Source organism: Mustela lutreola, chromosome 14, assembly GCF_030435805.1.
Source record: "Mustela lutreola isolate mMusLut2 chromosome 14, mMusLut2.pri, whole genome shotgun sequence".
Taxonomy (NCBI): Eukaryota; Metazoa; Chordata; class Mammalia; order Carnivora; family Mustelidae; genus Mustela; species Mustela lutreola.
In genome coordinates this window covers 35,896,901-35,909,423 of record NC_081303.1, presented here as the reverse complement: position 1 = coordinate 35,909,423, position 12,523 = coordinate 35,896,901, and the positions used below count along the sequence as shown (strand labels likewise).

The 12,523-nt window shown below is 44.4% G+C and overlaps 2 protein-coding genes across 4 annotated transcripts in view; both read right to left on the bottom strand.

The window, feature by feature from the left end:
• Nucleotides 1-301: 301 nt before the first annotated feature.
• Nucleotides 302-12,523, bottom strand: part of SLC9C2 (solute carrier family 9 member C2 (putative)) — a 97,974-nt gene continuing 85,752 nt past the window's right edge. For all 3 annotated transcript variants that reach the window (XM_059146473.1, XM_059146475.1, XM_059146474.1), the window contains 5 exons: nucleotides 12,173-12,304; nucleotides 5,560-5,745; nucleotides 4,431-4,512; nucleotides 2,311-2,366; nucleotides 302-723 (listed from right to left, as the gene is read on the bottom strand). In XM_059146473.1, coding sequence (XP_059002456.1) covers nucleotides 682-723; nucleotides 2,311-2,366; nucleotides 4,431-4,512; nucleotides 5,560-5,745; nucleotides 12,173-12,304 — 498 coding nt within the window. In that variant the 3' untranslated portion in view covers nucleotides 302-681. The remainder of the gene's footprint in view (nucleotides 724-2,310; nucleotides 2,367-4,430; nucleotides 4,513-5,559; nucleotides 5,746-12,172; nucleotides 12,305-12,523) is intronic.
• On the bottom strand, nucleotides 10,225-10,635 carry LOC131814960 (translationally-controlled tumor protein-like). The gene has a single exon (XM_059146476.1). The coding sequence runs from the start codon at nucleotides 10,633-10,635 to the stop codon at nucleotides 10,240-10,242; it is 396 nt and encodes a 131-aa protein (XP_059002459.1). The 3' UTR covers nucleotides 10,225-10,239.

The window sequence follows — 12,523 nt, the reverse complement described above, 5'->3', positions numbered from 1 at the left end:
TACTAAGTCGGGGAGGGAGGGAATAACTTCTCTGGAAAATGTTAGGGAGGCACTGACAGCATATCAAACTAATACCAATATTCCTAAGAACTTACATTACTCTCCTAAATTGCTACAGCTCTTTGGTTTCATTTGGTAGGCCATGAATTGCATCATGAGCCTGACAAATTTTTGAACATCTCAGGTATGATGTGACTGCTTCAAATGAGAGCTTTTACACCAGTCCATCAGTTTTGAAATAAATACAGCAGTTCACTGTTCCAGCAATTTCTTGTGCTTGCTTCGGCAGCACATACACTGTTCCAGCAATTTCTAACTCCCCTCCTTGCCAGGTAATCCTTCCGCACTTGGGCCAGGAGGTTAGCTCACCTAACTCGGCATATATCACATTACCAGCGTTAGGATCCACTTTCCAATGACACAAACTCAAAAGCAAAATATTAAGACAGCGTTTCAGGAGAAACGTTTTTAAGTATTAACTGCCATCAGAAAACTTAGAAGTTTCTATTTTATTATCTGGAACATTCCCTCTAAAGAATATTCTAATTAAGGGCTTTGAGAGAGACATTTGCATCTCTAGACCATCAGACAGCCTCTTGTGAAGAGATACTGTGTTAACTCAGAAAGAGTAGTCCAACAAAGTTGTGCCTCGGGAAAAATGTCAGGTGAGTTGAATCCCGGTTAACTTTGTGACCGATTCCAGGATAACTGGAAACATCTTTCCTAAAGAAAATGAGAATTTTTGTTAAATAACGGGGTCTGGAAAAGATGGAGACAGTAAGGAGTCAGTTAAGTCAATTACTTGACTCCCAATTAGGTTCCCATTTGTGAAAATGAGTCCTTTTTAAGAAAGGAGTAGACCTTAAGAAGGCTGCCTAAAAAGAACTAAGTTACTTTGTTTAAAGGAACCATCATCAGTCATACATTTGGTCAATGCAACTTTCCTTACCCCAACAAACACTACATCGCCCTATCACAGATGACTGTGCAGGCCCACAATTCTATTAAAAGGGTCTTAGGGTGACTGGGCCTGCAATAGGTCACGGGACTTCTGAAACTGCACATAGATGGCACAACATTTTCCCTTGGAAAGCATATTTATTTGGGGTAACCTCACAACTGGTGGAGAGAGAGGGTGCTGAAGGGCCCGGAGCCCGTCCCTGGCACCATTTACAGCCCCCCCCCCCGCCCACCTGTGCATTTGCCTAGTGCCCTAATGCCCTGTCAGTGCCATCTTCACTCAGCTGCGTAGGCTTGGGCCCAAAGGAGCTGTTAGTGGCCCTGACAGAAACCCCTCTAGTAACTAGCCTCGCAGGTCCCCCCACTCCCCAGACTTCCCTCCACTCTGTCCTGGCCCCATGTGACCAGCCCTCCCCTCTCCCACTCCACACACTTTCCAGCACTTCTCAAGCTTTCCAAATTGACCCCAGTTGCTGAGGAAAGCAGGCAAAGATGTCAGGGCAAAACTTCCGTGACTCTCGTAACAAAATGGTTTGAAGTCTCCTGGTTTATCTTAAAAATTCATGCAAATTTGTCACCCTACTCCATAATACGTTTGTTTTAATATAAAACATTTCAAGTAACCCAATGGTTAAATGAGTTTCCTCCCTTTAAAAGAGCATCAAGTAAAGATTCCTGGAATCCACCTGTGGCTCCCAATGCCCCGGGGACCCCACCTCTAAAGGGAGAGGCACAGGCATTCAGACGCTAGTGTCTAATCTTGCTCTTGCTCGCTAGTGTCTAATCTTGCTCGTGGCCTGACCCTCCCCATCCTTAACGTGCCTGTAGGGACGCCTGCATGGCTCAGTCGGTTAAGTGTGGGCCTTTGGCCCAGGTCATGATCCCTGAGGTGCTGCGGTTAAGCCCCACGTCATCTTCCCGCCTGCTTCTCCCTCTCCTCCCTGCATGTGCTCTTTCTCGCTACCTCTGTCCCTGTCTGTCTATCCCGGTCTCAAATAAAATCTAAAAAACCAAAAGAAAAAAAAAAAACACACACACACACAAAACAAGAAAAGTGTCCTATAGTTTCCCACAATGGCGCCATCGTGGGAAGGAGGTCAAGAGGGGGGAAATTGGGACAGGGGACCTGGGGCAAAAAATCCCATCTTTCCAAAAAATTCCATCATTTTAATTGTTAAATAATTCAGATGTGCTTTATCCCAATTTTTTCGATCAGTGAGCTGCCACGAAGGGTCTCTCTTCTCACCCCCATTCCACCCATATTTTGCTACTCGGCTTCACAGCTCCTGGCAGCTACGTAGTTTACTATTCATGGTAAGAAAAATCGAATCCAAGTGTCAAGTTTATTACCTCGTTCTTTCTCTTCCAATTATATTCTCTCTGGGTCATTCGAAGACCAGTGTTGACTGAAACAGTCCAAATACATGCATCAGACAGAAAAACTAAGTTAGGGGCTTAAGAGTAAAGGTAGCAGAAGGCTATTCTGAAATATCAATTGCTTTCTCCCAGTAGGTCTCCTCTTTCCCTTCTCCCTTTCATATGGGCTCTTTAGCATCTTTCCTCAGAGAGGGTTGTTATTAGCCTCCCAAGAGCCCCAGTCAAGGGCTGGCACACTCAAATAAGAACAGGCAGGTCACACAGATAAGGCAGCAAGCTGTATCTAAGACAAGAGGGCAGGGTGTGGACTGTGGCCAACTGCACAGCATGTTTTCCCCCTATGTTCAGCTCCACATGTTGGCACATATAGGAACAAGCACCGAGTGCCGGCATGCTTTGAGTTTTTCAAGAAAAGCTCAAAATCTGGATTTTTTTCTTGCATTTGAAATGTTTAAATGTTCCTACTTTGCAACTTACTTTAAAATTTGCAGACAAAGCATGTAGGTGGATCAAACACACCCAGTGCACTGGCTGAATCCAGTCCTTGAGCCTACCATGTGTGACTTGTGCCCCAAATTCACTGGGGAATACAGAGTGATATAGGACCATCCATCTAAAACTGGTAGATTGCAGGGAGCCTGAAGAAGGAGTGAGGCCTACAGGCCCAGGACCAGTGGGGACCTGTGTCCTGCTTCCTGGCAGTGCTAAGATCTCTGACTCAGCAGCCCGCAGGGTGCCCCAATGGGCTTGACACTAGGCCCTGAGCTCCAAGTCCTGCCATAGACCCCGGTGCCCCAAGAGAGCTATGGAAGGTGCAGTGTGACTGGAGTCAGGATTCTTTCAGTGTTCACCGGCTTGAAGAGAACACCTGAAGCAGAGGGAGCTCCCCCAAATCAGATGCTGCACATGACCCCAGAACAGAGCCTAGAGAGTGAGCTGCAGCAATGTCTGAGGTTGAATTTGCTTTTCTTGGGGAGAAGGGGAATTAATTCTTGAATGTCTTTCCTCTTCACAAGGGCAGAGACCTAGTTTGGCCTGTTTCCCATCTAGCACTGGGCATGGAGCCCAGCACCCCGTGCGGTTGTATTTTATAAGAATTGTGCAAATGAGGGCGCCTGGGTGGCTCAGTGGGTTAAGCCGCTGCCTTTGGCTCAGATCATGATCTCGGGGTCCTGGGATTGAGTTCCGCATCGGGCTCTCTGCTCAGCAGGGAGCCTGCTTCCCCCTCTCTCTCTCTCCCTGCCTCTCTGCCTACTTGTGATCTCTCTCTGTCAAATAAATAAAGTCTTAAAAAAAAAAAAAAAAAGGAATTGTGCAAATGAGAAATGATATATAAAATGTCACTTTCTGCACACAATTTAAAATCATGTAAACCCAACGCCCCCTACCCCTGGAATTAACAATTCATGGAGAATTGCATGACATCTAAGTTGGCCAGTCACATGAATTGGAAATGCCAGGATGCTGCCCATTGGAGAAGCATGCTAAGGCTGACTGTTTTTGAGCTAGGGCACTTGGGGAGATGACAACGCAGCTTGGTAGAGCAAGGGTACTAAGCATGAAATGAAAGAAGGGAATGCGTGTTCTCTAGAGCAAGTCCTTCCTACCTCATCCTCTTGGTAAGATGTGTCGTGGGGCACTAAGACACATTTAGAGACTGTCATTACTGAGTAACTATCAAAGTGCCCCTCGGGCAAGACAATATTCAAAGAGCACAGGTGGGGTTCCATATTCCCTTTGGTTGTTGGGATCACACCAGCTCTCCACACCAGGGCCCACTGTGGGAGGGTCTCTGTCCTCCCTGTTCTTGCTCTGCACTTTGTGATTCCAGCCTGCTGGACCAGGACAGGGTACAACAGAGATGCTCCTCTCTACCAGCACAAGTGTGAAGGAAGGGATGTGAGAGAGAAAGGAGCCACCTGGATTTTAGGGTCTGGAAGACGCTGGTGGATGGCCTCCCAGAAGCAATATGGTAGCCAGCGTGTGCCCAAGCATGGGGACTGACAACAAACCCACACTGTACCCTCAAGTCATTTTCTTAGCATTAAGAGAATGTTGCATGGTTTTCCCATCAATAACGGGCTGCCCCTTACCCATGACTTTGGAGTCAGTATTTTTGGCAGGCTCGAACGCTTGCACAACCAACAGCTTGCTTAAATCGGAAGTTCCCTGAACCTAAAAGGGAAAATTTGACATCAGTCAGAAGAGCACCCTTTGATGGCGAAGCTGCCTCATTCCCAATGTTTTCAAACAATGTAAGAAATGAGCTGGAACCCAGAACTGGGCTTCCAGCCTAAGATCTTCGTCTTTCTCATTTCAATCCCCTTGAATGTTGTTTCAAGAAGTCTTGGACCAGAAAATTACCTTTTGCATCTGTATAGACTTCAGAAAGGAACCTTCTCCACCTTACTTGTAACCAGACCTGACATTCCCAATTTGGAAAAGAGGGAATTCCCCAAATCCACAAGCTTACTCCCACCCCTGCACTGATGTTCAAGCCTTCCCAGGCGGGAGGACTGTCTTCTTTTTTAGAACTTTCACTCTGTGTCTCTCGCTGACATCTGCCTCCAGGAAGGCACATGGGTTACCAGTAACAATTAGAACTCTCATCTCTAGAGAGCAGATACCTTACCAGACGCCTGCTGTTGTTGGCCTCATCGCACTAATGGGCAACGGAGGGTCAGAAGGCAGCTAGCCTCTGCTCACACACCGGTGGGCACAGGCGTCAGCTTTTAACCCAAGTAGGCCTGACTGCAAGCCCTGTGTCTTAAACCAAACTGTGAGCATTGCTCCTGCTGTTCCCGGCCTCGCCCCCACCCCTAGCTTCAAAGCTAAAGAGATTTTCATTTTCTACTAGAAAAGCATTTAGATTTACTGTCATCCTCTGAATTACTGAGAGATACAAAGACAGGAAGGCCACAAAAGGGACAAATGCACTCCTGTTCCCCAGGAGGCACGGCCCCACTCCAAGGCAAAAGGCTTGGCAAGCAGAGGGCAGGTGGATTCTGGGCCCCTGAGCCCCCTGTGTCTCACTGCTATGTCGGGCACACACTGCTTAATGGTACTGAAGCCCTGGGCATGTGTTGACTGTTTCATTAAAGGGGCTGGGAACTGCGGGGTCCTTCCTGGTTACATTTCTTTTTAAGGTGGTCAGTTGAGTTTTCAAGTCACTTATGGGGCACCATGGAAAGCAAATGACTCTTTAGAAATAACTGTCCTTACCTGCTCACAGGTTTTAGGCAAAATGCAAGGTGCAAGATATGGTACCTCTGTCTTAGTATCAATGACACTGCCATACACAATAATGACGAATTTCATGGTTATATTATCAATAGTCATTTCATTATAGCTGGATAAAGTCTCCACGTATGCCAGATTGAAAGCCACACACTTCTGAAAGTCCAAGTCCTACAATAAAATTATTTTTTTTTCTATAAATCATGCAAATGACCCATGGAATCAAGAAGGCAGCACATTCACTGATTGAGCTGAGTTCTTTGCAGGTGTCAAAAGGCATTTAGACCCTAGGACCAACAGACAGAATATATTTAGAGTTCAGAATGATCTCAGACAAGATTATGAACTCAAGAGGTTTTTTGTTGCTTCTCCTAGTGGCCCTGGTTATGGATGTGCAGCCTGATTTCCAGGTTTGCTGGAGCTCTCAGTCAGAGTTCGCAGGTGGTCAGCCATGCCTTGTGGATTTGGTTTTACCTGCCAGTAAACAAACACCCCACTGGGCAAGTGAGCAAACAATAGCAAAAAGCCAAAACCAAACAAAGCAACACGCTTTGAGTCATACTTCAAAGCTCAGAATAAGAGTCTTCAGAGGAGGGAGGAAGCGGTTATGCATGGGTTGAATTGTGTCCACCCCCACCCCAAAATTCATATGTTGATATTCTGAGCCCAGGTACATTAGAATGTGACTTTATTTGGAAATAGGGTCATTGCAGATGAAATTGTTTAAGTGAAGATGAGGTCATACCAGAGTAGGGTAGGCAAATATTCTAATATGACTTTAGTCCTTGTAAAAACGGGAAGAGGTGCCCAGGTGGCTCAGTCAGTTAAGCACCTGACTCTTGATTTCAGCTCAGGTCATGATCTTTGGGTCAGGAGATTGAGCCCCGTGTGGGGCTCCAAGTTCAGTGGGCAGTTGGCTTCCCCTCTGTGCCCCTCCTCTGCTTGTGCTCTAGTGTGGTCTCTCGCTCTCAAATAAATAAATAGGGGAGATTTGGGGGCACCTGGCTGGGTCAGTCGGTAGAGCACAGGACCCTTGATCTCAGGGTCATGAGTTCAAGTCCCACACTGGGCACAGAGCTTCTTTAAAAATGGGGAAGTGGGGCGCCTGTTTGGCTCAGTGGGTTAAGCCTCTGCCTTCAGCTCAGGTCATGATCTCAGGGTCCTGGGATTGAGCCCTGCATCGGGCTCTCTGCTCAGGAGGGAACCTGCTTCTCTGTTTCTCTCTCTGCCTGCCTCTCTGCCTACTTGTGATCACTGTCTGTCAAATAAATAAATAAAATCCTTAAAAAATAAAAACAAAAACGGGGAAGTGAGGGTTGCCTGGGTAGCTCAATCAGTTAAGCATCTGCCTTCAGCTCAGGTCATGATCCCGGAGTCCTGAGATAGAGTCCTGCATCAGACTCCGTGCTCAGCAGGGATCCTGCTTCTCCCTCTGCCTGCTGCTCCCCCTGCTTGTGTTCTCTCTCTTGCCTTTCTCCCTGACAAATAAGTCAATAAAATCTTTCAAAACAAGGTGGGGGAGAGATTTGGACACAGACACACATACAGGGAGAACTCTGTGTGGGATGAAAACAGTCATCTGCAAGTCGAGGAAGTGGCCTGGACCAGAGTCCCTCCTTCACTGCTCTTAGTGGGAACCAACCCTGCTGACCACTTGATTTCTTGCCTCAAGAATTATGAGACAATACGTTTCTTTTTTTTTTTTTTTAAGATTTTATTTATTTATTTGACAGACAGAGATCACAAATAGGCAGAGAGGGAGGCAGAGAGAGAGAGGGAGAAGCAGACTCCCACTGAGCAGAGAGCCTGATGCGGGGCTCAATCCCAAGACCCTGAGATCATGACCTGAGCTGAAGGCAGAGGCTTTAACCCACTGAGCCACCCAGGCACCCTGAGACAATACATTTCTGTGGTTTAAGCCACAACTAAGGTTGTGGTACTCTGTTCCAGCAGCTCCAGCAAAGAGTACAGGTGCTTAGAGGTCAGTCCTGTGGTAGGAATCTCCTGGATAGTGCCCTCACTCTGAAAATCTCCATGCACAGCTATAGGCCAAGGCCCTCGGACCTGGGTCTTTAAAGGGGCAAAGTGAACACAACTGCTGAGAACACCAGCTCAGCTGTGCATGAAAAGCACAAGTTAACTAAAAATACCTAAAATTTTGGAAGGAGAAAAATCTAAAAAAAGAAAAAAAAAGCCATTTTGATTTTTAAATGCATGTAAATTTTGAGTTATGTGGTTTAGAGGAAGGGTTGCAGTATAAGCTAATCAGTGGTTCTAATCCCCTTTTTTAATTGGCTAAATTAAAAAATTAAATTTTTAAAGTCTTAATTGGCTACTTCTTTGATGGGAAAGACTAGAAGGAAATAAGCCAAAGTGTTAAATAGAGATTCTCTATCTGCCTTGAGCTCAGGTCATGATCTCAGGGTCCTGGGACTGAGTCCAGGGTCAGGCTCCCTGCTCAGTGGGGAACCTGCTTCTCTCTCTCCTGCCCCTACTCCCACCAGTGTGCATGTGCACTTTCTCTCCTTCTCTCTTGAAGAAATAAAATCTTTTTTAAAAATGAAAGGGCATTCACCTTACTACTGAGTCAAATCTGACTCCATAAGTTTTGACCTGTTGGTCCTAATTCTCTCCCCAGGAGTTTCTCACTACACTCATACTAGACATACTGAGTGTATCCTACTTCTCAGAAAGAGGCGAAGCAAAGAAAAGAATCTAAATCTTTCACCGTTCTGCTAAAATTTTTCTGAAAATTACTGCCACGTAGTGAAAGAAACACGACTTCCTCAGTACAACATGCGTTTTTTAAGACAATGTTTTTAGAGAGGTTTTAGGTTCACAGCAAAAGTGAGAGGAAGGTACAGAGGTTTCCCGTAGATTCCATCCCCCACTCGTGCAGAGCCTCTCCCATTATCAGCATGGGGCTCTACTTACTGCAGGTGATGAGCCTATAGTGATGCGTCACAATCACCCAAAGCCCATAGCTTATTTAGGATTTACTCTTGGTGTTATCAATTTTATGCGTAGATGTGTAATGACGTGTATCCATTGTTACAGCATGACGCAGAGCGGTTTCACCGTCTGAAAGTCCTCTGTGCTCCCTCTTCATTCCTTCTGCCCCAACCACTGTCTTTTTATTTTGTCCATAGTTTTGCCTTTCCCAGATGCCCTATTGTTGGAATCCTACAGGAGCCTTTTCAGATTGGCTTCTTTCATTTCAGAATATCCACTTAAGTTTTTTTTTTTTTTTCATGTCTTTTCCTGGCTTGACAGTTCATTTCTTTTTATCCCTGAATCGTATTCCATTGTCTAGATGGGCCACAGTTTATTTATCCATTTGTCTACTAGAGGACATCTTTGTTGGCAGTTTCCAAGTTTTGGCAATTCTGAATAAAACCGCTAAAATATCTGTGCCCAGATTTTGGCATGAACATTAAGTTTTCAACTTTTTTTTTTTTTTTTTAAAAAAGATTGTATTTATTTATTTGAGAGAGGGAAACAGCACAAGCAGAGGAAGGTAGGGGATGAGGGAGACGCAGACAGCCCGACCAGGGGTCAGTCCCAGGACCCTGAGATCATGACCTGAATGGAAGGTAGATGCTTAACCACTTAACCGATTGAGCCACCCAGGCGCCCCAAGATTTCAACTTCTTCGGATACATCTCAAGGATACGGATTACTGGATTATATGTGGTAAGAGTATGTTCAGTTTTCTAAGAAACCTCCAAACTTTCTGAAGTGGCTGCATCATTTTGCATTCCTACTAGCAATGAATGAGAGCTCTGGCTGCTTTACATCCTCACCAGTATTTGCGGTTGTCAGTGTTCCAACTGTTGGCTGTTCCAACAGGTGAGTAATGGGATCACACGTTACATTTTTCTGAAGACATGTGACTGTAGAAGATGTTTATTTGCCATCTATGTATCTCCTTTTTTTTTTTTTTTTAAGATTTTATTTATTTATTTGACAGAGATCACAAGTAGGCAGAGAGGCAGGCAAAGAGAGGGGAGGAAGCAGGCTCCCTGCCGAGCAGAGAGCCCGATGTGGGGCTCCATCCCAGGATCCTGGGATCATGACCTGAGCCGAAGGCAGAGGCCTTAACCCACCAAGCCACCCAGGCACCCCTTTTTGCCATCTATGTATCTTCTTTGGTGAGATGTCTGTTAAGATCTTTGGGCGCCTGGGTGGCTCAGTGGGAGGCTCAGGTCATGATCCCAGGATCCTGGGATCGAGCCCCACATGGGGCTCTCTGCTCAGCAGGGAGTCTGCTTCCTCCTCTCTCTCTGCCTGCCTCCCTGACTACTTGCAATCTGTGTCTGTCAAAAAAATAAATAAAATCTTTGAAAAAAAAAAAAAAGATCTTTGCCCCCCCTTTTTTAGTTTAAATGCATTTTATTTTTAGACAACCTATATGACACGTTTTTGTTTCTGTTTTTTGTTTTCTTAAAAACAATGCCTCTGCCCCAAATAAGTCATGGTCAAAATAAATGAAGAGCTCAAGATGACATTAGTCCCATTTGTCTAAGTCCTGGCGTTCTATGGATGAAGGGCAGCCGTCAGTTATGACAAGGTGATATACCCAAAGTAATAGCCAACATTTTTTCATTTCTGAACCAACCTTAAAGAAAATAATTATTTGGGGTCACAGCAGATTCCAGTAAAGAATTAGTCATTTATGAAACTAGTGCGGACATGCTTGATTAATTCTGCAGCCCCTGTCATAAAAGGATTTATTCTTTCTGGCTTCTCTTCTTCAAGTTTGCCTTTGACTGATTTCAGGCCATCATTGATGTACTTCTTGTAGGCTTCTTCTGTGAAGCTGGTTTCCTGCAAGTGATGGTTCATGACAATATCAACAACGATGGCTGTGCTTTCAGCACCTTCACCCTCCAGGCCTTCGGCAGAGGCATTTCCACTGATGAGCAAGTCATCCGTGGTACCCTCTGTCCTGCTGGCCATCTTCTCCTCCATCTCCACGCACAGTCCGTCCCTGATCTCCCGAATCTTGTAGATGTTGGAGAACATCTCATCATGGTTGATGAATTTCCAGTAGATGATCATGAAGATGGCTGGAGAGAGGTATCAGGGGCACTAGCTCAGTAGTAGTCGGGAGCTCTGAGAGAGCTCCACGCAGCTGAAAGGGCACTTGAGGGTGGGGCGGGTGGAATCCTGGCTCATTTTTTAATTGGGTGGTTTGTTTCCCTATTGTTAAGTTTTAAGAGCTCTTTGTATATTTTGGATAACAGTCCTTTACTATATGTGTATTTTGCAAATAAGGTCTCCTACTCTGTGACTTGTCTCCTCATTCTCTTGAGACATGCTAATTTTTTAACCCAACATTCATATCCAGTCTCTCAATGCAATGAATATTGTTGAACTCCAGGTCTGTTACTTCCCCAGTTCCTAACTTATAATAGGGGCTCAAATAATTATTAAATAGGATACAAATATGGATGGTAAATTATGCCAACCTAAGAACAGACTTGAGCTACTAATTTTTAGAAAGTTCATAAAAGAGTCTAAGTTTCCCCAATAAAGATTTTGAAAAGGCACAGGCTTTATATTAATTTGGTAGAGTAGACTATAATAATAAACACGTTCCCAGTCAGTCCTCACTCAAGTCGTGGAAACAGCCAAAATGCATCCAGCTCAAAGAGGAAACTCAGTTGCCATCTACCTGGGACTACACAAATCTCATAATCTCATAAATGCCTCATAATCCTGGGGATTTTGAGCTTGAAAGCAAAAGTCATTATGTTTCTGCATATTAGTGAAAAGGGACCTTTATATCCTCTGGAAACCTGCTATTCCTCTTGTATTTCCTACTGACAGAATTTAGAGCTGTGGTCCTCATCATTGATACACATTGAAAACATCCAGGGGGCTTCTTTTAAAAATGTCAAAGCCCTAGGGGCACCCAAGTGGCTCAGTTGTTAAGCAGCTGCCTTTGGCTCAGGTCATGATCCTGGAGTCCTGGTATACTGAGTGCTGGGATCAAGTCCAGGAATCAATCCCCACATCAGGCTCCGTGCTTGGTGGGGAGTCTGCTTCTCCCTCTCCCTCTGCCCCTCCCCCTGCTCATGTTATTTCTCTTTCTCTCTCTCTCAAATAAATAAATAAATCTTTTTTTTTTTTTTTTAAGTGCCAAAACCCAGACACACACACACGCAAAATGACAATGAAAAAAACACCAAACTTCATCAACTCGTTCTGATTAACGCTAATTTGGTTCCCGGGAATCTACTTATTTAATATTTGCTGAATTTACTCCTTTTTAAAAAAAGTATGACTTCAGGTAGCCTGGAAAATTAGCTGTGACAAGAGGATTGATCTGCAAGAAGTCAGGACGAGAGTGGTTAAAATTCTAGAATCCCATCTTATTTTATTTTATTTTATTTAAGTACGCTCTACACCCAATATGGGGCTTAAACCCACAAACCCAAGATTAAGACTCACACACTCTTCTGAGCAAGCCAGGTGCCCATACAATCTTATTTTAAATGTCAGACACAGCCTTTCTTTTTATGTCTCAAAAATATGAAATGAATTTTATAAAAAGTAAATAAAAGTTCATTCATACATGAATCATTTAACTTACCTCATCACTGAGACTTGATTCAAAATACTGATAGGCAATACCGAGCGCAAGCTTTAGCCATATTTTATATTCCAAGGATGGCCAGAAGACATCAAAACCTTCATACAAATCCTCCAGGGAGATAAAGCAAGCCTAAAACCACAAGATATCAAACAACAAACTTGATTCAGAGATGAATTACAAGGTCACCAGAAAATAAGTGCCTGTTAAGATTTAGTTCGCCCCTCTTACCGTTAGATCTAGTTCAATTCTGATACTCCACCATTTAATAAAAGCACTGCATTATGGAGAAATTGTTTTAATAAAATTTACAGTTCAAATAAAGTGTATACTTAGCAATAGCCAGTAAAT

What these genes read in the sequence shown, in the direction of transcription:
- LOC131814960 (XM_059146476.1), bottom strand. Translation starts at nt 10,635, where the DNA reads ATGATCATCTACTGGAAATTCATCAACCATGATGAGATGTTCTCCAAC.